This window comes from Oncorhynchus keta, unplaced genomic scaffold (assembly GCF_023373465.1).
Source record: "Oncorhynchus keta strain PuntledgeMale-10-30-2019 unplaced genomic scaffold, Oket_V2 Un_scaffold_4394_pilon_pilon, whole genome shotgun sequence".
NCBI classification, from domain to species: Eukaryota; Metazoa; Chordata; class Actinopteri; order Salmoniformes; family Salmonidae; genus Oncorhynchus; species Oncorhynchus keta.
In genome coordinates, this window is record NW_026290944.1 from 226,867 (window position 1) to 254,125 (window position 27,259).

The 27,259-nt window shown below is 44.9% G+C and overlaps 1 protein-coding gene across 1 annotated transcript; it reads left to right on the plus strand.

Annotated features, from left to right (window-relative positions):
• The first annotated feature begins 159 nt into the window (after window positions 1-159).
• On the plus strand, window positions 160-26,372 carry LOC118383425 (zinc finger protein 239-like). The gene is made up of 2 exons (XM_052516482.1): window positions 160-675; window positions 24,430-26,372. The coding sequence occupies exons 1-2, from the start codon at window positions 420-422 to the stop codon at window positions 25,356-25,358; spliced, it is 1,185 nt and encodes a 394-aa protein (XP_052372442.1). The 5' UTR covers window positions 160-419; the 3' UTR covers window positions 25,359-26,372.
• Window positions 26,373-27,259: the final 887 nt, after the last annotated feature.

Genomic DNA, 27,259 nt, shown 5'->3' on the forward strand with positions numbered 1-27,259 from the left:
AACCTCGCCCAATTCTCAATTCTCCAACTTCTCTTATTAAAATCAGATTTTTAAACCTAACATAATGCCTAACCTTAAATGAAGACAACAAAAAATGTAATGTTTGTTTTCATATATTGTTTTTACGATAGCCAATGTTGACTTTGTGGCTGTAGTAACTAGTGACAAGCCAACTAGTCAGCCATGTTCTTTTATAGTTAAATGATAATGGTCAGCCACCTCGGTAGCTTGCTAGCTGAAACATTGAAGCTCTTTACACTCGTTCATGTATATTATCCACTGTGTTTTAAACTCACTTCTTCTGTCGTCTAGCTAGTTATCCCATTTAATTTTATATTTACATTGTTGTTATTAGTCAGATAGCTGACTGGTTTAGTTCACTAGCCTAGATAGCTAACTGTTAGCTAACATCTCCGACCATGAGTTCACTGAGCTGCTCTCCTCCTGATAAAGAAGAGGAGGTCTGCTGGACGGATAAAGAGGGTCTGTGGCTGAATGTTGTCGTAAAAGAGGAGAAGGAAGAGGAGGATGTCACAGTAACAAAAGTAGAGGATGAGGATGTTGCAGTGAAAGAAGAGAAAGAGGAAGATCCCGTTTTTGGAGTGAAGGAGGAGGGAGAGATAACTGTCGTATTGGAAGAAGAAGAGAAGGATACTGGACATCTGATTAACCCCAGTAAGTTACTTTCTGTCTTACAACAGAAACACCCACTGCAGTTGTTGAACTAAAGGGCAGAGTCACACTCCCACTATCAAATCCATATTTATTATACAGCACATTTCAGACATGGAATGCAACAGAATGAGAAAAACAAAAATAAATATTTACTGCACAACAAACAGAGGATCAAAAAGCCAAAGAGTGACAATAAAAACGTAACTACTTTAAAGGAAAAGCAAAGCTGAAAAGGTGTGTTATTAAAATCTATTTGAAATATGTCCACAGTTTTGGCCCCCCTCAGGTTCTCTGACAGGCTAGTTCAGAGTCTGGGGTCATAGTAACTAAAGGCTGCCTCTCAGGTAGGCTATTCCAGAGTCTGTGGACATAGTAACTAAAGGCTGCCTCTCGGTCCCCCAGCAGGCTAGTTCAGAGTCTGGGGGTATAGTAACTAAAGGCTGCCTCTCGGTCCCCCAGCAGGCTAGTTCAGAGTCTGGGGGTATAGTAACTAAAGGCTGCCTCTCCATGCCCCTCAGGTTCTCTGACAGGCTAGTTCAGAGTCTGGGGGTATAGTTTTTTTTACATTTTACCTTTATTTAACTAGGCAAGTCAGTTAAGAACAAATTCTTATTTTCAATGACGGCCTAGGAACAGTGGGTTAACTGCCTGTTCAGGGACAGAACGACAGATTTGTACCTTGTCAGCTCGGGGATTTGAACTTGCAACCTTCCGGTTACTAGTCCAACGCTCTAACCGCTAGGCAACCCTGCCACCCCATATAGTAACTCAAGGCTGCCTCTCCATGCCTCTTGGCCCCCCTCAGGTTCTCTAGCAGGCTAGTTCAGAGTCTGGGGTCATAGTAACTCAAGGCTGCCTCTCCATGCCTCTTGGCCCCCCTCAGGTTCTCTAGCAGGCTAGTTCAGAGTCTGGGGTCATAGTAACTCAAGGCTGCCTCTCCATGTTTCTTGGTCCTAGACTTTGGGATTATAAAAACGCCCATATCTTCTTTTTATAATCAGAGCCAAGTCTTGCTCTTGTCAACCCTTATTCTTCTTCTTCATGTGACTTTTCACATGAAGAAGCTGTATCATTGCCTTTCGCAGGTCAGAGTGTGATGTTGCACATTTTGGTCACTCCCCCCTATAGGATCCTACGCCATCCCACTACTTTGGCCCGATAGGATCCTACACCATCCCACTACTTTGACCCTATAGGATCCTACACCAGCCCATCCCACTACTTTGGCCCTATAGGATCCTACACCATCCCACTACTTTGGCCCTATAGGATCCTACACCAGCCCATCCCACTACTTTGGCCCTATAGGATCCTACACCATCCCACAACTTTGGCCCTATAGGATCCTACACCATCCCACTACTTTAACCCTATAGGATCCTACACCATCCCACTACTTTAACCCTAAAGGATCCTACACCATCCCACTACTTTAACCCTATAGGATCCTACACCATCCCACTACTTTAACCCTATAGGATCCTACACCATCCCACTACTTTGGCCCTAAAGGATCCTACACCAGCCCATCCCACTACTTTGGCCCTATAGGATCCTACACCATCCCACTACTTTGGCCCTATAGGATCCTACACCATCCCACTACTTTGGCCCTATAGGATCCTACACCATCCCACTACTTTGGCCCTATAGGATCCTACACCAGCCCATCCCACTACTTTGGCCCTATAGGATCCTACACCATCCCACTACTTTGGCCCTATAGGATCCTACACCATCCCACTACTTTGGCCCTATAGGATCCTACACCATCCCACTACTTTGGCCCTATAGGATCCTACACCATCCCACTACTTTGGCCCTATAGGATCCTACACCATCCCACTACTTTGGCCCTATATGATCCTACACCATCCCACTACTTTGGCCCTATAGGATCCTACACCATCCCACTACTTTGGCCCTATAGGATCCTACACCATCCCATCTACTTTGGCCCTAAAGATCCTACTCCATCCCACTACTTTAACCCTATAGGATCCTACACCATCCCACTACTTTAACCCTAAAGGATCCTACACCATCCCACTACTTTAACCCTATAGGATCCTACACCATCCCACTACTTTAACCCTATAGGATCCTACACCATCCCACTACTTTAACCCTATAGGATCCAACACCATCCCATCCCACTACTTTAACCCTGAAGGATCCTACACCATCCCACTACTTTAACCCTATAGGATCCTACACCATCCCACTACTTTAACCCTATAGGATCCAACACCATCCCATCCCACTACTTTAACCCTAAAGGATCCTACACCATCCCACTACTTTAACCCTATAGGATCCTACACCATCCCACTACTTTAACCCTATAGGATCCTACACCATCCCACTACTTTAACCCTATAGGATCCTACACCATCCCATCCCACTACTTTAACCCTAAAGGATCCTACACCATCCCACTACTTTAACCCTATAGGATCCAACACCATCCCATCCCACTACTTTAACCCTAAAGGATCCTACACCATCCCATCCCACTACTTTAACCCTAAAGGATCCAACACCATCCCACTACTTTAACTCCAACAAAGGATCCAACACCATCCCACTACTTTAACCCTATAGGATCCACCATCCCACTACTTTAACCCTAAAGGATCCAACACCATCCCACTACTTTAACCCTAAAGGATCCAACACCATCCCATCCCACTACTTTGGCCCTATAGGATCCAACACCATCCCACTACTTTAACCCGAAAGGATCCAACACCATCCCACTACTTTAACCCTATAGGATCCACCATCCCACTACTTTCACCCTATAGGATCCTACACCATCCCACTACTTTAACCCTATAGGATCCTACACCATCCCATCCCACTACTTTAACCCTATAGGATCCAACACCATCCCACTACTTTAACCCTAAAGGATCCAACACCATCCCATCCCACTACTTTGGCCCTATAGGATCCAACACCATCCCATCCCACTACTTTAACCCTATAGGATCCAACACCATCCCACTACTTTAACCCTGAATGATCCTACACCATCCCATCCCACTACTTTAACCCTAAAGGATCCTACACCATCTCACTACTTTAACCCTTTAACCCATAGGATCCTACACCATCCCACTACTTTAACCCTATAGGATCCTACACCATCCCACTACTTTAACCCTAAAGGATCCTACACCATCCCACTACTTTAACCCTAAAGGATCACCATCCCACTACTTTAACCCTAAGGATCCAACACCATCCCACTACTTTAACCCTGAAGGATCCTACACCATCCCACTACTTTAACCCTGAAGGATCCTACACCATCCCACTACTTTAACCCTGAAGGATCCTACACCATCCCACTACTTTAACCCTAAAGGATCCTACACCATCCCATCCCACTACTTTAACCCTGAAGGATCCTACACCATCCCACTACTTTAACCCTAAAGGATCCAACACCATCCCACTACTTTAACCCTAAAGGATCCAACACCATCCCACTACTTTAACCCTAAAGGATCCAACACCATCCCACTACTTTAACCCTAAATGATCCTACACCATCCCACTACTTTAACCCTAAAGGATCCAACACCATCCCACTACTTTAACCCTAAATGATCCTACACCATCCCACTACTTTAACCCTAAAGGATCCAACACCATCCCACTACTTTAACCCTAAAGGATCCTACACCATCCCACTACTTTAACCCTAAAGGATCCAACACCATCCCATCCCACTACTTTAACCCTAAAGGATCCTACACCATCCCTACTTTAACTTTAACCATAATAGGATCCTACACCATCCCATCCCACTACTTTAACCCTAAAGGATCCTACACCATCCCACTACTTTAACCCTAAAGGATCCTACACCATCCCACTACTTTAACCCTAAAGGATCCAACACCATCCCATCCCACTACTTTAACCCTAAAGGATCCAACACCATCCCATCCCACTACTTTAACCCTGAAGGATCCTACACCATCCCATCCCACTACTTTAACCCTAAAGGATCCTACACCATCCCACTACTTTAACCCTAAAGGATCCTACACCATCCCACTACTTTAACCCTGAAGGATCCTACACCATCCCACTACTTTAACCCTATAGGATCCTACACCATCCCACTACTTTAACCCTATAGGATCCAACACCATCCCACTACTTTAACCCTAAAGGATCCAACACCATCCCACTACTTTAACCCTAAAGGATCCAACACCATCCCACTACTTTAACCCTAAAGGATCCTACACCATCCCATCCCACTACTTTAACCCTAAAGGATCCAACACCATCCCACTACTTTAACCCTAAAGGATCCTACACCATCCCACTACTTTAACCCTAAAGGATCCAACACCATCCCACTACTTTAACCCTAAAGGATCCTACACCATCCCACTACTTTAACCCTAAAGGATCCAACACCATCCCATCCCACTACTTTAACCCTAAAGGATCCAACACCATCCCATCCCACTACTTTAACCCTAAAGGATCCAACACCATCCCACTACTTTAACCCTATAGGATCCTACACCATCCCATCCCACTACTTTAACCCTAAAGGATCCTACACCATCCCACTACTTTAACCCTAAAGGATCCTACACCATCCCATCCCACTACTTTAACCCTAAAGGATCCAACACCATCCCACTACTTTAACCCTATAGGATCCTACACCATCCCATCCCACTACTTTAACCCTAAAGGATCCTACACCATCCCACTACTTTAACCCTAAAGGATCCAACACCATCCCATCCCACTACTTTAACCCTAAAGGATCCAACACCATCCCATCCCACTACTTTAACCCTAAAGGATCCAACACCATCCCACTACTTTAACCCTAAAGGATCCTACACCATCCCACTACTTTAACCCTAAAGGATACACCACACCATCCCACTACTTTAACCCTAAAGGATCCTACACCACACATCCCATCCCACTACTTTAACCCTAAAGGATCCAACACCATCCCATCCCACTACTTTAACCCTGAAGGATCCTACACCATCCCATCCCACTACTTTAACCCTAAAGGATCCTACACCATCCCACTACTTTAACCCTAAAGGATCCTACACCATCCCACTACTACTTTAACCCTGAAGGATCCTACACCATCCCACTACTTTAACCCTATAGGATCCAACACCATCCCACACTTTAACCCTAAAGGATCCTACACCATCCCACTACTTTAACCCTAAAGGATCCAACACCATCCCACTACTTTAACCCTAAAGGATCCAACACCATCCCACTACTTTAACCCTAAAGGATCCAACACCATCCCACTACTTTAACCCTAAAGGATCCTACACCATCCCACACCATCCCACTACTTTAACCCTAAAGGATCCTACACCATCCCACTACTTTAACCCTAAAGGATACACCCACTACACCATCCCATCCCACTACTTTAACCCTATAGGATCCAACACCATCCCATCCCACTACTTTAACCCTAAAGGATCCTACACCATCCCACTACTTTAACCCTAAAGGATCCTACACCATCCCACTACTTTAACCCTAAAGGATCCTACACCATCCCACTACTTTAACCCTAAAGGATCCTACACCATCCCACTACTTTAACCCTAAAGGATCCTACACCATCCCACTACTTTAACCCTAAAGGATCCAACACCATCCCACTACTTTAACCCTAAAGGATCCAACACCATCCCACTACTTTAACCCTAAAGGATCCAACACCATCCCACTACTTTAACCCTAAAGGATCACTACTTTAACCCTAAAGGATCCAACACCATCCCACTACTTTAACCCTAAAGGATCCAACACCATCCCACTACTTTAACCCTAAAGGATCCAACACCATCCCCTATCCCACTACTTTAACCCTAAAGGATCCTAACCACCATCCCATACTTTAACCCTAAAGGATCCTACACCATCCCACTACTTTAACCCTAAAGGATCCAACACCATCCCACTACTTTAACCCTAAAGGATCCAACACCATCCCATCCCACTACTTTAACCCTAAAGGATCCAACACCATCCCACTACTTTAACCCTAAAGGATCCCCTACACCATCCCATCCACTACTTTAACCCTTTAACCCTAAAGGATCCTACACCATCCCACTACTTTAACCCTAAAGGATCCAACACCATCCCATCCCACTACTTTAACCCTAAAGGATCCAACACCATCCCATCCCACTACTTTAACCCTAAAGGATCCTACACCATCCCATCCCACTACTTTAACCCTAAAGGATCCTACACCATCCCACTACTTTAACCCTAAAGGATCCTACACCATCCCACTACTTTAACCCTAAAGGATCCTACACCATCCCACTACTTTAACCCTATAGGATCCTACACCATCCCACTACTTTAACCCTAAAGGATCCAACACCATCCCACTACTTTAACCCTAAAGGATCCAACACCATCCCACTACTTTAACCCTAAAGGATCCAACACCATCCCACTACTTTAACCCTAAAGGATCCTACACCATCCCACTACTTTAACCCTAAAGGATCCCACTACTTTAACCTAAAGGATCACCATCCCACTACTTTAACCCTAAAGGATCCAACACCATCCCATCCCACTACTTTAACCCTAAAGGATCCAACACCATCCCACACCATCCCATCCCACTACTTTAACCCTAAAGGATCCAACACCATCCCATCCCACTACTTTAACCCTAAAGGATCCTACACCATCCCATCCTACTTTAACCCTAAAGGATCCAACACCAATCCCCTACTTTAAGGATCCTACACCATCCCATCCCACTACTTTAACCCTAAAGGATCCTACACCATCCCACTACTTTAACCCTAAAGGATCCTACACCATCCCACTACTTTAACCCTAAAGGATCCAACACCATCCCATCCCACTACTTTAACCCTAAAGGATCCAACACCATCCCATCCCACTACTTTAACCCTAAAGGATCCTACACCATCCCACTACTTTAACCCTAAAGGATCCTACACCATCCCATCCCACTACTTTAACCCTAAAGGATCCTACACCATCCCACTACTTTAACCCTAAAGGATCCTACACCATCCCACTACTTTAACCCTAAAGGATCCAACACCATCCCACTACTTTAACCCTAAAGGATCCTACACCATCCCACTACTTTAACCCTAAAGGATTACACCATCCCACTACTTTAAAAGGATCCTACACCATCCCACTACTTTAACCCTAAAGGATCCATCCCACTACTTTAACCCATCCTACACCATCCCACTACTTTAACCCTAAAGGATCCACTACTTTAACCCTAAAGGATCCTACACCATCCCACTACTTTAACCCTAAAGGATCCTACACCATCCCACTACTTTAACCCTAAAGGATCCTACACACCATCCCACTACTTTAACCCTAAAGGATCCACACACCATCCCACTACTTTAACCCTAAAGGATCCTACACCATCCCACTACTTTAACCCTAAAGGATCCTAAAGGATACACCATCCCACTACTTTAACCCTAAAGGATCCTACTTTAACCTAAAGGATCCAACACCATCCCACTACTTTAACCCTAAAGGATCCAACACCATCCCACTACTTTAACCCTAAAGGATCCAACACATCCCATCCCACTACTTTAACCCTAAAGGATCCTACACCATCCCACTACTTTAACCCTTTAACCCTACTTTAAGGATCCTACACCATCCCACTACTTTAACCCTAAAGGATCCAACACCATCCCATCCCACTACTTTAACCCTAAAGGATCCTACACCATCCCACTACTTTAACCCTAAAGGATCCTACACCATCCCACTACTTTAACCCTAAAGGATCCAACACCATCCCATCCCACTACTTTAACCCTAAAGGATCCTACACCATCCCACTACTTTAACCCTAAAGGATCCAACACCATCCCATCCCACTACTTTAACCCTAAAGGATCCTACACCATCCCACTACTTTAACCCTAAAGGATCCTACACCATCCCACTACTTTAACCCTAAAGGATCACCATCCCTACTTTAACCCTATAGGATCCAACACCATCCCATCCCACTACTTTAACCCTAAAGGATCCTACACCATCCCACTACTTTAACCCTAAAGGATCCTACACCATCCCACTACTTTAACCCTAAAGGATCCAACACCATCCCACTACTTTAACCCTAAAGGATCCAACACCATCCCACTACTTTAACCCTAAAGGATCCTACACCATCCCACTACTTTAACCCTAAAGGATCCAACACCATCCCACTACTTTAACCCTAAAGGATCCTACACCATCCCACTACTTTAACCCTAAAGGATCCAACACCATCCCATCCCACTACTTTAACCCTAAAGGATCCTACACCATCCCATCCCACTACTTTAACCCTAAAGGATCCAACACCATCCCACTACTTTAACCCTATAGGATCCTACACCATCCCATCCCACTACTTTAACCCTAAAGGATCCTACACCATCCCACTACTTTAACCCTATAGGATCCAACACCATCCCATCCCACTACTTTAACCCTAAAGGATCCTACACCATCCCACTACTTTAACCCTAAGGATCCTACACCATCCCACACTTTAACCCATCCCATCCCTACTTTAACCCTAAAGGATCCTACACCATCCCACTACTTTAACCCTAAAGGATCCAACACCATCCCATCCCACTACTTTAACCCTAAAGGATCCAACACCATCCCATCCCACTACTTTAACCCTAAAGGATCCAACACCATCCCACTACTTTAACCCTAAAGGATCCAACACCATCCCACTACTTTAACCCTAAAGGATCCTACACCATCCCACTACTTTAACCCTAAAGGATCCTACACCATCCCACTACTTTAACCCTAAAGGATCCTACACCATCCCACTACTTTAACCCTAAAGGATCCTACACCATCCCACTACTTTAACCCTATAGGATCCAACACCATCCCATCCCACTACTTTAACCCTGAAGGATCCTACACCATCCCATCCCACTACTTTAACCCTAAAGGATCCTACACCATCCCACTACTTTAACCCTAAAGGATCCAACACCTACACCATCCCACTACTTTAACCCTAAAGGATCCTACACCATCCCACTACTTTAACCCTAAAGGATCCTACACCATCCCACTACTTTAACCCTAAAGGATCCAACACCATCCCACTACTTTAACCCTAAAGGATCCAACACCATCCCACTACTTTAACCCTAAAGGATCCTACACCATCCCACTACTTTAACCCTAAAGGATCCTACACCATCCCACTACTTTAACCCTAAAGGATCCTACACCATCCCACTACTTTAACCCTAAAGGATCCAACACCATCCCATCCCACTACTTTAACCCTAAAGGATCCAACACCATCCCACTACTTTAACCCTAAAGGATCCAACACCACCATCTAAAGGATCCTACACTTTGAAGGATCCCATCCCACTACTTTAACCTAAAGGATCCTACACCATCCCACTACTTTAACCCTAAAGGATCCTACACCATCCCACTACTTTAACCCTAAAGGATCACCATCCCACTACTTTAACCCTGAAGGATCCCATCCCACTACTTTAACCCTAAAGGATCCTACACCATCCCACTACTTTAACCCTATAGGATCCAACACCATCCCACTACTTTAACCCTAAAGGATCCAACACCATCCCACTACTTTAACCCTAAAGGATCCAACACCATCCCACTACTTTAACCCTAAAGGATCCTACACCATCCCACTACTTTAACCCTAAAGGATCCCATCCCACTACTTTAACCCTAAAGGATCCTACACCATCCCACTACTTTAACCCTAAAGGATCCTACACCATCCCACTACTTTAACCCTAAAGGATCCAACACCATCCCACTACTTTAACCCTAAAGGATCCTACACCATCCCCACTTTAACCCTAAAGGATCCTACACCATCCCACTACTTTAACCCTAAAGGATCCAACACCTAAAGGATCCCATCCCACTACTTTAACCCTAAAGGATCCAACACCATCCCATCCCACTACTTTAACCCTAAAGGATCCAACACCATCCCACTACTTTAACCCTAAAGGATCCAACACCATCCCATCCCACTACTTTAACCCTAAAGGATCCTACACCATCCCCACTACTTTAACCCTAAAGGATCCAACACCATCCCATCCCACTACTTTAACCCTAAAGGATCCAACACCATCCCATCCCACTACTTTAACCCTAAAGGATCCCACTACTTTAACCTAAAGGATCCCATCCCACTACTTTAACTACTTTAACCCTAAAGGATCCTACACCATCCCCTACCATCCCACTACTTTAACCCTAAAGGATCCAACACCATCCCACTACTTTAACCTAAAGGATCCTACACCATCCCACTACTTTAACCCTAAAGGATCCTACATCCCATCCCACTACTTTAACCCTAAAGGATCCTACACCATCCCATCCCTACTTTAACCCTAAAGGATCCAACACCATCCCACTACTTTAACCCTAAAGGATCCAACACCATCCCACTACTTTAACCCTAAAGGATCCAACACCATCCCACTACTTTAACCCTAAAGGATCCTACACCATGATAACCCCTAAAGGATCCCACCATCCCATCCCACTACTTTAACCCTAAAGGATCCAACACCATCCCACTACTTTAACCCTAAAGGACTTTCCTACACCATCCCATCCTACTTTAACCTAAAGGATCCCATCCCACTACTTTAACCCTAAAGGATCCAACACCATCCCATCCCACTACTTTAACCCTAAAGGATCCACACATCCCATCCCACTACTTTAACCCTAAAGGATCCAACACCATCCCATCCCACTACTTTAACCCTAAAGGATCCTACACCATCCCACTACTTTAACCCTAAAGGATCCTACACCATCCCACTACTTTAACCCTAAAGGATCCAACACCATCCCATCCCACTACTTTAACCCTAAAGGATCCAACACCATCCCACCATCCCACTTTAACCCTAAAGGATCCAACACATCCCATCCCACTACTTTAACCCTAAAGGATCCCATCCCATCCCACTACTTTAACCCTAAAGGATCCCATCCCACTACTTTAACCCTAAAGGATCCTACACCATCCCACTACTTTAACCCTAAAGGATCCAACACCATCCCATCCCACTACTTTAACCCTACACCATCCCATCCCTACTTTAACCCTATAGGATCCTACACCATCCCACTACTTTAACCCTATAGGATCCAACACCATCCCACTACTTTAACCCTAAAGGATCCTACACCATCCCACTACTTTAACCCTAAAGGATCCTACACCCCTTTAACCCTAAAGGATCCTACACCATCCCACTACTTTAACCCTGAAGGATCCTACACCATCCCATCCCACTACTTTAACCCTAAAGGATCCTACACCATCCCACTACTTTAACCCTAAAGGATCCTACACCATCCCACTACTTTAACCCTAAAGGATCCTACACCATCCCACTACTTTAACCCTAAAGGATCCTACACCATCCCACTACTTTAACCCTAAAGGATCCTACACCATCCCACTACTTTAATCCCCCTTAAAAGGATCCTACACCATCCCACTACTTTAACCCTAAAGGATCCTACACCATCCCACTACTTTAACCCTAAAGGATCCTACTTTAACCACCATCCCACTACTTTAACCCTAAAGGATCCTACACACCATCCCACTACTTTAACCCTAAAGGATCCAACACCATCCCACTACTTTAACCCTAAAGGATCCAACACCATCCCACTACTTTAACCCTAAATGATCCTACACCATCCCACTACTTTAACCCTAAAGGATCCTACACCATCCCACTACTTTAACCCTAAAGGATCCTACACCATCCCCTACTTTAACCCTTTAACCCTACTTTAACCCTAAAGGATCCTACACCATCCCACTACTTTAACCCTAAAGGATCCCACCATCCCACCATCCCATCCCACTACACCATCCCACCATCCCACTACTTTAACCCTAAAGGATCCAACACCATCCCATCCCACTACTTTAACCCTAAAGGATCCTACACCATCCCACTACTTTAACCCTAAAGGATCCTACACCATCCCATCCCACTACTTTAACCCTAAAGGATCCAACACCATCCCACTACTTTAACCCTATAGGATCCTACACCATCCCATCCCACTACTTTAACCCTGAAGGATCCTACACCATCCCACTACTTTAACCCTATAGGATCCAACACCATCCCATCCCACTACTTTAACCCTAAAGGAACCTACACCATCCCATCCCACTACTTTAACCCTATAGGATCCTACACCATCCCATCCCACTACTTTAACCCTGAAGGATCCTACACCATCCCATCCCACTACTTTAACCCTAAAGGATCCTACACCATCCCACTACTTTAACCCTGAAGGATCCTACTCCATCCCATCCCACTACTTTAACCCTAAAGGATCCTACTCCATCCCATCCCACTACTTTAACCCTAAAGGATCCAACACCATCCCACTACTTTAACCCTAAAGGATCCAACACCATCCCACTACTTTAACCCTAAAGGATCCTACACCATCCCATCCCACTACTTTAACCCTAAAGGATCCACACCATCCCACTACTTTAACCCTAAAGGATCCTACACCATCCCACTACTTTAACCCTAAAGGATCCTACACCATCCCATCCCACTACTTTAACCCTAAAGGATCCTACACCATCCCACTACTTTAACCCTAAAGGATCCTACACCATCCCACTACTTTAACCCTAAAGGATCCTACACCATCCCACTACTTTAACCCTAAAGGATCCTACACCATCCCACACTACTTTAACCCTAAAAGGATCCTACACCATCCCACTACTTTAACTTTAACCCTAAGGATCCTACACCACACCATCCCATCCCACTACTTTAACCCTAAAGGATCCTACACCATCCCACTACTTTAACCCTATAGGATCCTACACCATCCCACTACTTTAACCCTAAAGGATCCTACACCATCCCACTACTTTAACCCTAAAGGATCCTACACCATCCCACTACTTTAACCCTGAAGGATCCAACACCATCCCACTACTTTAACCCTAAAAGGACTACTTTAACCCATCCCATCCCACTACTTTAACCCTAAAGGATCCACACCATCCCACCATCCCACTACTTTAACCCTAAAGGATCCAACACCATCCCATCCCACTACTTTAACCCTAAAGGATCCTACACCATCCCACTACTTTAACCCTAAAGGATCCTACACCATCCCATCCCACTACTTTAACCCTAAAGGATCCTACACCATCCCACTACTTTAACCCTGAAGGATCCTACACCATCCCACTACTTCCCACTACTTTAACCCTATAGGATCCAACACCATCCCATCCCACTACTTTAACCATCCTGAAGGATCCTACTTTAACCCTAAAGGATCCATCCCATCCCTACTTTAACCCTGAAGGATTACCAATCCCACCTTTAACCATAAAGGATCCTACACCATCCCACTACTTTAACCCTAAAGGATCCTAACACCATCCCACTACTTTAACCCTAAAGGATCCAACACCATCCCACTACTTTAACCCTTTAACCCTAAAGGATCCAACACCATCCCCCATCCCTAAAGGATCCTACATCCCACTACTTTAACCCTAAAGGATCCTACACCATCCATCCCACTACTTTAACCCTGAAGGATCCTACACCATCCCACTACTTTAACCCTAAGGATCCAACACCATCCCACTACTTTAACCCTAAAGGATCCTACACCATCCCCTACTTTAACCCTAGGATCCTACACCATCCCACTACTTTAACCCTAAAGGATCCTACACCATCCCACTACTTTAACCCTAAAGGATCCAACACCATCCCACTACTTTAACCCTATAGGATCCACACACCATCCCCATCCCACATACTTTAACCCTATGATCCTACACCATCCCACTACTTTAACCCTAAAGGATCTAACACCATCCCACTACTTTAACCCTAAAGGATCCAACACCATCCCACTACTTTAACCCTAAAGGATCCAACACCATCCCACTACTTTAACCCTATAGGATCCTACACCATCCCACTACTTTAACCCTAAAGGATCCAACACCATCCCACTACTTTAACCCTATAGGATCCAACACCATCCCACTACTTTAACCCTATAGGATCCAACACCATCCCACTACTTTAACCCTAAAGGATCCAACACCATCCCACTACTTTAACCCTAAAGGATCCTACACCATCCCACTACTTTAACCCTGAAGGATCCTACACCAGCCCACTACTTTAACCCTGAAGGATCCTACACCATACCACTACTTTAACCCTGAAGGATCCTACACCATCCCATCCCACTACTTTAACCCTATAGGATCCAACACCATCCCACTACTTTAACCCTATAGGATCCTACACCATCCCATCCCACTACTTTAACCCTGAAGGATCCTACACCATCCCATCCCACTACTTTAACCCTGAAGGATCCTACACCATCCCATCCCACTACTTTAACCCTGAAGGATCCTACACCATCCCATCCCACTACTTTAACCCTATAGGATCCAACACCATCCCACTACTTTAACCCTGAAGGATCCTACACCATCCCATCCCACTACTTTAACCCTGAAGGATCCAACACCATCCCACTACTTTAACCCTATAGGATCCTACACCATCCCACTACTTTAACCCTAAAGGATCCAACACCATCCCACTACTTTAACCCTAAAGGATCCAACACCATCCCATCCCACTACTTTAACCCTATAGGATCCAACACCATCCCACTACTTTAACCCTAAAGGATCCTACACCATCCCACTACTTTAACCCTAAAGGATCCTACACCATCCCACTACTTTAACCCTAAAGGATCCTACACCATCCCATCCCACTACTTTAACCCTAAAGGATCCAACACCATCCCACTACTTTAACCCTAAAGGATCCAACACCATCCCACTACTTTAACCCTGAAGGATCCAACACCATCCCACTACTTTAACCCTGAAGGATCCTACACCATCCCACTACTTTAACCCTATAGGATCCAACACCATCCCATCCCACTACTTTAACCCTGAAGGATCCTACACCATCCCATCCCACTACTTTAACCCTGAAGGATCCTACACCATCCCACTACTTTAACCCTATAGGATCCTACACCATCCCACTACTTTAACCCTAAAGGATCTAACACCATCCCACTACTTTAACCCTAAGGATCCTACACCATCCCACTACTTTAACCCTAAAGGATCCAACACCATCCCACTAATTTAACCCTATAGGATCCAACACCATCCCACTACTTTAACCCTATAGGATCCTACACCATCCCACTACTTTGGCCCTAAAGGATCCTACTCCATCCCACTACTTTAACCCTGAAGGATCCTACACCATCCCACTACTTTAACCCTAAAGGATCCTACACCATCCCACTACTTTGGCCCTAAAGGATCCTACTCCTTCCCACTACTTTAACCCTGAAGGATCCTACACCATCCCATCCCACTACTTTAACCCTATAGGATCCTACACCATCCCACTACTTTAACCCTATAGGATCCAACACCATCCCACTACTTTAACCCTATAGTATCCTACACCAGCCCATCTACCTGGGAGGATGGAACCCCGTCTCTCCAAACAATAAATACAGTTTAGGGTAGAGAGCATCTTTCAGCCGTCCTTTTGCATTTATTGATGGAAAGAAGAATGGATTGCCCGGACGTCAAGTGACTGTCTCAGTCTGACTTGAGAGTACTGACTGACTTAAACACTGTGTTCTCAGGTGTATTGCTACAATCAATTGACATTAATGTGGTCCTACTCTTTCTAAGTCAAATGAAAACACTACCAGTTCGCTAAATTACTCCTAGTTAGCTAAATTACTCCTGAGTAAGTCCATTGTCCTTATTGGTCCTACCCTTTCTAAGTCAAATGAAAACACTGCCAGTTCTCTAAATTACTCCTAAGTCCATTGTCATTATTACATTCACACTGTTTTCTATCACCAGGTTCTTAAATGTTGTGAAAACGGGTTCATCATATTGATCACAACTACCTCTGTTTACAGCCTGGTCTCACAGACTAGACATAACATAGTAAAAATTACATCAACTACCTCGGTTTACAGCCTGGTCTCACAGACTAGACGTAACATAGTAAAAATTACATCAACTACCTCGGTTTACAGCCTGGTCTCACAGACTAGACGTAACATCGTAAAAATTACATCAACTACCTCGGTTTACAGCCTGGTCTCACAGACTAGGCGTAACATAGTAAAAAACACATCAACTGCCTGGGTTTACAGCCTGGTCTCACAGACTAGACGTAACATAGTAAAAATAAATCAGCTACCTCGGTTTACAGCCTGGTCTCACAGACTAGACGTAACATAGTAAAAATAAATCAACTACCTTGGTTTACAGCCTGGTCTCACAGACTAGACGTAACATAATCTCCCTTAAATATTTCCAAATATATATATTTTCTGTAGTGGTTTGATCAGTCTCTACACTTCAACATCCCATGAAAATTAATATAAAAAACAAAACATGATTTGAAGCTTTACATGTATATTTGTTATATGGTTTTTAGTTAAGGTAAGACAGACTGACATGATTAAATTTTTATTTTTTATTTTTTTATTTCACATTTATTTAACCAGGTAGGCTAGTTGAGAACAAGTTCTCATTTGCAACTGCGACCTGGCCAAGATAAAGCATAGCAGTATGAACAGACAACAACACAGAGTTACACATGGAGTAAACAATTAACAAGTCAATAACACAGTAGAAAAAAGGGGGAGTCTATATACAATGTGAGCAAAAGGCATGAGGAGGTAGGCGAATAATTACAATTTTGCAGATTAGCACTGGAGTGATAAATGATCAGATGGTCATGTACAGGTAGAGATATTGGTGTGCAAAAGAGCAGAAAAGTAAATAAATAAAAACAGTATAAAAACAGTATGGGAATGAGGTAGGTGAAAATGGGTGGGCTATTTACCAATAGACTATGTACAGCAGCAGCGATCGGTTAGCTGCTCAGATAGCTGATGTTTGAAGTTGGTGAGGGAGATAAGTCTCCAACTTCAGCGATTTTTGCAATTCGTTCCAGTCACAGGCAGCAGAGTACTGGAACGAAAGGCGGCCAAATGAGGTGTTGGCTTTAGGGATGATCAGAGAGATACACCTGCTGGAGCGCGTGCTACGGATGGGTGTTGCCATCGTGACCAGTGAACTGAGATAAGGCGGAGCTTTACCTAGCATGGACTTGTAGATAACCTGGAGCCAGTGGGTCTGGCGACGAATATGTAGCGAGGGCCAGCCGACTAGAGCATACAAGTCGCAGTGGTGGGTGGTATAAGGTGCTTTAGTGACAAAACGGATGGCACTGTGATAGACTGCATCCAGTTTGCTGAGTAGAGTGTTGGAAGCCATTTTGTAGATGACATCGCCGAAGTCGAGGATCGGTAGGATAGTCAGTTTTACTAGGGTAAGCTTGGCGGCGTGAGTGAAGGAGGCTTTGTTGCGGAATAGAAAGCCGACTCTTGATTTGATTTTCAATTGGAGATGTTTGATATGAGTCTGGAAGGAGAGTTTGCAGTCGAGCCAGACACCTAGGTACTTATAGATGTCCACATATTCAAGGTCGGAACCATCCAGGGTGGTGATGCTAGTCGGGCATGCGGGTGCAGGCAGCGATCGGTTGAAAAGCATGCATTTGGTTTTACTAGCGTTTAAGAGCAGTTGGAGGCCACGGAAGGAGTGTTGTATGGCATTGAAGCTCGTTTGGAGGTTAGATAGCACAGTGTCCAATGACGGGCCGAAAGTATATAGAATGGTGTCGTCTGCGTAGAGGTGGATCAGGGAATCGCCCGCAGCAAGAGCAACATCATTGATATACACAGAGAAAAGAGTCGGCCCGAGAATTGAACCCTGTGGCACCCCCATAGAGACTGCCAGAGGACCGGACAGCATGCCCTCCGATTTGACACACTGAACTCTGTCTGCAAAGTAATTGGTGAACCAGGCAAGGCAGTCATCCGAAAAACCGAGGCTACTGAGTCTGCTGATAAGAATATGGTGATTGACAGAGTCGAAGGCCTTGGCAAGGTCGATGAAGACGGCTGCACAGTACTGTCTTTTATCGATGGCGGTTATGATATCGTTTAGTACCTTGAGTGTGGCTGAGGTGCACCCGTGACCGGCTCGGAAACCAGATTGCACTGCGGAGAAGGTACGGTGGGATTCGAGATGGTCAGTGACCTGTTTGTTGACTTGGCTTTCGAAGACCTTAGATAGGCAGGGCAGGATGGATATAGGTCTGTAACAGTTTGGGTCCAGGGTGTCTCCCCCTTTGAAGAGGGGGATGACTGCGGCAGCTTTCCAATCCTTGGGGATCTCAGACGATATGAAAGAGAGGTTGAACAGGCTGGTAATAGGGGTTGCGACAATGGCGGCGGATAGTTTCAGAAATAGAGGGTCCAGATTGTCAAGCCCAGCTGATTTGTACGGGTCCAGGTTTTGCAGCTCTTTCAGAACATCTGCTATCTGGATTTGGGTAAAGGAGAACCTGGAGAGGCTTGGGCGAGGAGCTGCGGGGGGGGGCGGAGCTGTTGGCCGAGGTTGGAGTATCCAGGCAGAAGGCATGGCCAGCCGTTGAGAAGTGCTTATTGAAGTTTTCGATAATCATGGATTTATCGGTGGTGACGGTGTTACCTAGCCTCAGTGCAGTGGGCAGCTGGGAGGAGGTGCTCTTGTTCTCCATGGACTTCAGTGTCCCAGAACTTTTTGGAGTTGGAGCTACAGGATGCAAACTTCTGCCTGAAGTAGCTGGCCTTAGCTTTCCTGACTGACTGCGTGTATTGGTTCCTGACTTCCCTGAACAGTTGCATATCGCGGGGACTATTCGATGCTATTGCAGTCCGCCACAGGATGTTTTTGTGCTGGTCGAGGGCAGTCAGGTCTGGAGTGAACCAAGGGCTGTATCTGTTCTTGGTTCTGCATTTTTTGAACGGAGCATGCTTATCTAAAATGGTGAGGAAGTTACTTTTAAAGAATGACCAGGCATCCTCAACTGACGGGATGAGGTCGATGTCCTTCCATGATACCTGGGCCAGGTCGATTAGAAAGGCCTGCTCACAGAAGTGTTTTAGGGAGCGTTTGACAGTGATGAGGGGTGGTCGTTTGACTGCGGCTCCGTGGCGGATACAGGCAATGAGGCGGTGATCGCTGAGATCCTGGTTGAAGACAGCGGAGGTGTATTTGGAGGGCCAGTTGGTCAGGATGACGTCTATGAGGGTACCCTTGTTTACGGAGTTAGGGTTGTACCTGGTGGGTTCCTTGATGATTTGTGTGAGATTGAGGGCATCTAGCTTAGATTGTAGGACTGCCAGGGTGTTAAGCATATCCCAGTTTAGGTCACCTAACAGAACAAACTCTGAGGCTAGATGGGGGGCGATCAATTCACAAATGGTGTCCAGGGCACAGCTGGGAGCTGAGGGGGGTCGGTTGCAGGCGGCAACAGTGAGAGACTTATTTCTGGAGAGAGTAATTTTCAAAATTAGTAGTTCGAACTGTTTGGGTATGGACCTGGAAAGTATGACATTACTTTGCAGGCTATCTCTGCAGTAGACTGCAACTCCTCCCCCTTTGGCAGTTCTATCTTGACGGAAGATGTTATAGTTGGGTATGGAAATCTCTGAATTTTTGGTGGCCTTCCTGAGCCAGGATTCAGACACGGCAAGGACATCAGGGTTAGCAGAGTGTGCTAAAGCAGTGAGTAAAACAAACTTAGGGAGGAGGCTTCTGATATTGACATGCATGAAACCAAGGCTTTTTCGATCACAGAAGTCAACAAATGAGGGTGCCTGGGGACATGCAGGGCCTGGGTTTACCTCCACATCACCCGCGGAGCAGAGAAGGAGTAGTATGAGGGTGCGGCTGAAGGCTATCAAAACTGGTCGCCTAGAGCGTTGGGGACAGAGAATAAGAGGAGCAGGTTTCTGGGCATGGTAGAATATATTCAGGGCATAATGCGCAGACAGGGGTATGGTGGGGTGCGGGTACAGAGGAGGTAAGCCCAGGCACTGGGTGATGATGAGAGAGGTTGTATCTCTGGACATGCTGGTTGTAATGGGTGAGGTCACCGCATGTGTGGGAGGTGGGACAAAGGAGGTAACAGGGGTATGAAGAGTGGAACTAGGGGCTCCATTGTGAACTAAAACAATGATCACTAACCTGAACAACAGTATACAAGGCATATTGACATTTGAGAGAGACATACAGCGAGGCATACAGTAATCACAGGTGTTGAATTGGGAAAGCTAGCTAAAACAGTAGGTGAGACAGCAACAGCTAGTTAGCTAGCACAACAAACAGCAGGTAAAATGGCGTTGACTAGGCAACGGGGCCGACAGATAAAACAAACAAGCAGAATGGAGTACCGTGATTAATGGACAGTCCAGCGTGCATCAGCTATGTAGCCAAGAGATCAGTGTCCAGGGGGCAGCGGTGGATGGGCAGGGAAGCTGGACTGGCGAGTGTTATCCAGGTTAAAAAACTAACATGACTAAATAGCTTGTAGCTAGTTAGCTGGATAGCGTCTGGAGGTTCTTGAGTGTGTTCTAAAAAAATTAAAAATAATAGCGATTCCGTATCACAATGGGTGAGGCAGGTTTCCGGAAGGTATAAACAATTTAAAAATCAAAAAGAGATAGAAAGTAAATATGGGTCCAGAGAGTATTTGGGACGCGGCGATACAGACGGTTAGCAGGCCTGTGCTAACAAGCTAACAGTTCGTAGGCCCGAGCTAGACAGGGTAGCAGGGGTGTGCTACAGGTGCTCTGGCCGGGCTAGCTTCAAGCTAAGTGGGTGGAAACGCTAGCCAGGGGTAACCATCCGGGGTTGCAGTTTAGCTAGATAGCTAGTTGTGAAGATCCAGCTGAAAAATGTTCCGTTTGCGGTGGGAATCCGGGGATGAAAAATAAATAGGTCCGTTATGCTCTGGTTAGAGTCGCGTTGTTCGAACTGGCGAGAGCTTTCCGGGCTAAAGGTTAGCTGATGACCGGTTAGCTGAAGACCGCTAGCATAGCTGGTGGATTAGCTGGCTAGCTTCAGTTGAGGGGTTTCGGTTCCAAGTAAATATAAATGCTTTAGGAAAAATAGCTACATTGGGTGAGGCGGGTTGCAGGAGAGTATTTGGAAGCTTAGATTTAGCAAAATGTATTTAAAGAGGTATGCGAAGAAAAATATGTTTTAAAAAAACGAAAAAGACTCTATATATACAGGGGACAGGACGACAGGACGACTTACTGCTACGCCATCTTGGAAGAACAGCGTGTTAAATATATTTCAATCTGTATGTAACTAGGCAAGTCAGTTAAGAACAAATTCTTATTTACAATAAAGGCAAAAGGCCTCCTGCGGGGACGGGGGCCTGGGATTAAAAATAAATTAAATAAAAATATAGGAGTAAACACACATCACGACATGAGAGACAACACTACATAAAGAGAGACCTAAGATGACAACACAGCATGGTAGCAACACAACATGGTAGCAGCACAAAACATGGTACAAACATTATTGGACACAGACAACAGCACAAAGGGCAAGAAGGTAGAGACAACAATATGGCAGGCGAAGCAGTCACAACTGTCAGTGAGAGTGTCCATGATGGTATTTATGAAACATATACAGCCTGGATATATATAAATATATAGCCTGGTTAAACTATCATTATGACCTCATGGATGAATTCTAGAATATACTACACTGCTCAAAAGAATAAAGGGAACACTAAAATAACACATCCTAGATCTGAATGAATTAAATATTCTTATTAAATACTTATTAAATTCTTTACATAGTTGAATGTGCTGACAACAAAATCACACACATTATCAATGGAAATCAAATTTATCAACCCATGGAGGTCTGGATTTGGATTCACACTCAAAATTAAAGTGGAAAACCACACTACAGGCTGATCCAACCTTGATGTAATGTTCTTAAAACAAGTCAAAATGAGGCTCAGTAGTGTGTGTGACCTCCACGTGCCTGTATGACCTCCCTACAACGCCTGGGCATGCTCCTGATGAGGTGGCGGATGGTCTCCTGAGGGATTTCCTCCCAGACCTGGACTAAAGCATCCGCCAACTCCTGGACAGTCTATTGGTGGATGGAGCGAGACATGATGTCCCAGATGTGCTCAATTGGATTCAGGTCTGGGGAACGGGCGGGCCAGTCCATAGCATCAATGCCTTCCTCTTGCAGGAACTGCTGACACACTCCAGCCACATGAGGTCTAGCATTGTCTTGCATTAGGAGGAACCCAGGGCCAACAGCACCAGCATATGGTCTGAGGAGCTCATCTCGGTACCTAATGGCATTCAGGCTACCTCTGGCGAGCACATGGAGGGCTGTGCGGCCCCCCAAAGAAATGCCACCCCACACCATGACTGACCCACCGCCAAACCGGTCATGCTGGAGGATGTTGCAGGCAGCAGAACGTTCTCCACGGCGTCTCCAGACTCCGTCACGTCTGTCACATGTGCTCCGTGTGAACCTGCTTTCATCTGTGAAGAGCACACACTGCTGACACACTCCAGCCTCATGAGGTCTAGCATTGTCTTGCATTAGGAGGAACCCAGCAGAGGGCGCCAGTGGCGAATTTGCCAATCTTGGTGTTCTCTGGCAAATGCCAAACGTCCTGCACGGTGTTGGGCTGTAAGCTCAACCCCCACCTGTGGATGTCGGGCCCTCATGCCACCCTCATGGAGTCTGTTTCTTACCGTTTGAGCAGACACATGCACATTTGTGGCCTGCTGGAGGTCATTTTGCAGGGCTCTGGCAGTGCTCCTCTTGCTCCTCCTTGCACAAAGGCGGAGGTAGCGGTCCTGCTGCTGGGTTGTTGCCCTCCTACGGCCTCCACCTCTCCTGATGTACTGGCCTGTCTCCTGGTAGCGCCTCCATGCTCTGGACACTACGCTGACAGACACAGCAAACCTTCTTGCCACAGCTCGCATTGATGTGCCATCCTGGATGAGCTGCACTACCTGAGCCACTTGTGTGGGTTGTAGACTCCGTCTCATGCTACCACTAGAGTGAAAGCACCGCCAGCATTCAAAAGTGACCAAAACATCAGCCAGGAAGCATAGGAACTGAGAAGTGGTCTGTGGTCCCCACCTGCAGAACCACTCCTTTATTGGGGGTGTCTTGCTAAATGCCTATAATTTCCACCCGTTGTCTATTCCATTTGCACAACAGCATGTGACATTTATTGTCAATCAGTGTTGCTTCCTAAGTGGACAGTTTGATTTCACAGAAGTGTGATTGACTTGGAGTTACATTGTGTTGTTTAAGTGTTCCCTTTATGTTTTTGAGCAGTGTATATATGTATATGTTATGTTATATGGTTTAAGACAGACTGATATGATTGTATATATGATGCATATACACTGCTGATCAAAAGTTTTAGAACACCTACTCATTCCAGGGTTTTTCTTTATTTGTACTGTTTTCTACATTGTAGAATAATAATTCCCCCGATCAATATATTCATTGCCCGTGTATTTTGCAGTTACCTCATAAGAAGACTGTTTTATCATGTGGAGATTTAATTTACGTCTCTCTGTTTTATAACCAAATATTATGTTTGTCTTTGGCAGGCGAGAGACCAGACTCTCACTCTGACCGTGGAAAGGGTCCTTCAGGGGACCCAGAGGCGCCCAAACCAGCGAGACCACACCACTGCTCCCAGTGTAATAAGAGTTTTAAGTGGTTGTGTAAGCTGAAAAAGCATGAGAAAATACACACAGGAGAAAAGCCTTTCCAATGCTCCCAGTGTGGAAAGAGTTTTACCCAGTCAGAGACCCTGAAAAGGCACGAGAGAATACACACAGGAGAGAAGCCTTTCCACTGCTCCCAGTGTGGAAAGGGTTTTACACGATCAGGGAACCTGAAAAAGCATGAGGGAACACACACAGGAGAGAACCCCTTACAATGCTCTCAATGTGGAAAACGTTTTACCAAGCTAGGCAACCTGAAGGAGCATGAAAGGACACACACAGGGGAGAACTCTTTCTGTTGCTCTCTGTGTGGAAAGGATTTTACCAAGTTAGGGACCCTAAAAGTACATAAAAGAATACACACGGGAGAGAAACCTTTCCAGTGCTCTCAGTGTGGGAAAGGTTTTACACGGTTAGGGCATCTGAAGGAACATAAAAGAATACACACAGGAGAGAAACCTTTCCAATGCTCCCAGTGTGGAAAGGGTTTTACCTTGTTAGGGAACCTGAATATGCATGAAAAAACACACACGGGAGAAAGGCCTTACCAATGCTCCCTGTGTGGAAAGAGCTTTACACAGTCAGGGAACCTGAAGGAGCATGAAAATACACATACAGGGGAGACATCTTACCATTGCTCTCTGTGCGGAAAGGATTTTACACGGTTAGGGAACCTGAAAAGGCATGAGAGAATACACGCGCTCTTTCCAACGCGCCCAGTGAGGAGCAGGACTTGGAACCGGTTCAGGGAACAGAACCTAAACCTGGAAAAGAGCAAAACATTTGAGGAACAGAAACAGAACCGATAACGGAAGTGATCTCTACCGTTCAAGAACAGAACCGTTATTATTTTTTGAAAAGCTTGGGAACCGGTTAATGTTATTTTAAAATGTAATGGGGGAAATCTAACTTTTCAAAGTTCTTATTCTGTTAAAATAAAAACCCAAATAATGTCTACTCGTATTTTATACACCCGTGAGCGAAAGGGTGTAACTGAAATAGCCAAATCCAATCATTTGATGTGGTGTCCACATACATTTGACCATGTGGTCTACCTCATCAATGTTCCCGGCAGTATTATTCCACCATGTTAGAGAGAGAACACAGGTGCTGATTGTAAAACACTTTTGATAAATGCAAATGTTTTTTTTCTTAATATAATTAAAAATGTGTAACGCCATTAGTGAACGTTCATTATATACATCTATGTACTGTTACATGTAGGAGCAGATAGACCTAGTCTGTTACATGTAGGAGCAGTATAGACCTAGTCTGTTACATGTAGGAGCAGATAGACCTAGTCTGTTACATGTAGGAGCAGATAGACCTAGTCTGTTACATGTAGGAGCAGATAGACCTAGTCTGTTACATGTAGGAGCAGTATAGACCTAGTCTGTTACATGTAGGAGCAGTATAGACCTAGTCTGTTACATGTAGGAGCAGTATAGACCTAGTCTGTTACATGTAGGAGCAGATAGACCTAGTCTGTTACATGTAGGAGCAGTATAGACCTAGTCTGTTACATGTAGGAGCAGTATAGACCTAGTCTGTTACATGTAGGAGCAGTATAGACCTAGTCTGTTACATGTAGGAGCAGTATAGACCTAGTCTGTTACATGTAGGAGCAGTATAGACCTAGTCTGTTACATGTAGGAGCAGTATAGACCTAGTCTGTTACATGTAGGAGCAGTATAGACCTGGGTGCTTATTTTGATGCTATCTGTTTGTTTAAATGGCTGAATAAGACATTTAAATACAGATCTGTAGTTGATGTTACATTTTATTTTATTCTCACTCATTAAAAATCTTCACCAATCAATCAACACTTGCTTCTCTTTGTACATCTCAATACAATATTTTTAGCTATTTAGTTAAATAAACATTTAAACATTTTTAAAACTTTGTCTGGAAATTACATTTCTTTCCCATCAACTTCCAAGTCAATAGCTTCAGCCCCGCCACACACACACACACACACACACACACACACGCACACACACAATTCTTATTGACTTTGAGCTCCTTTTTGATTCGTTCTAATATGCGCGCTATTTGCATGTGTAACGCCCACACACTTCCTCGTCAAGAAAAAGTCTGCGATGGAGCTTTCTGAAAAGGAGAAACGAAACGGACACATAGTAATGACCAGGGATTAAAATAGGAGCAACTAGAAGCATTTTGAGCCTTCGTGTGAGGGGAGGATGTATTAGTGGTCTTGCCAATGGGGGAAAAGACTCATTTACCAGCTCGCTATTTTAGCTTTGCTCCACAGCAATATAAGTTCCCATTGGCCGTAGTGACCATAACATTGTGGTAATAAAATAATTTATAAGAGATCTTACAAAATGTTTTCTCGGGACGTTTTGTTGTTGTTGAAGATGTAAAACATGTGTGTTGGTCTGATGTGTATCAGGAAGTGGAAGTTCAACATGTGTGTTGGTCTGATGTGTATCAGGAAGTGGAAGTTCAACATGTGTGTTGGTCTGATGTGTATCAGGAAGTGGAAGTTCAACATGTGTGTTGGTCTGATGGTATCTGATGTGTAATCAGGAAGTGGAAGTTCAACATGTGTGTTGGTCTGATGTGTATCATGCGAATGGTCCATCAGCATCAAACACTTATCAAACATGTCTATTGAAGGGTTATACCCACAACACTTTATCAGGAAACAAATGGTCCATCAGCATCAGCTATTGAAGGGTTTTATATT

Excerpts from the sequence above, each read along its gene's own strand:
- LOC118383425 (XM_052516482.1), top strand. The coding sequence starts at position 420 with ATGAGTTCACTGAGCTGCTCTCCTCCTGATAAAGAAGAGGAGGTCTGC. Across the intron at positions 676-24,429 it reads TGGACATCTGATTAACCCCA|GCGAGAGACCAGACTCTCAC; the intron begins GTAAGTTACTTT and ends TGTCTTTGGCAG.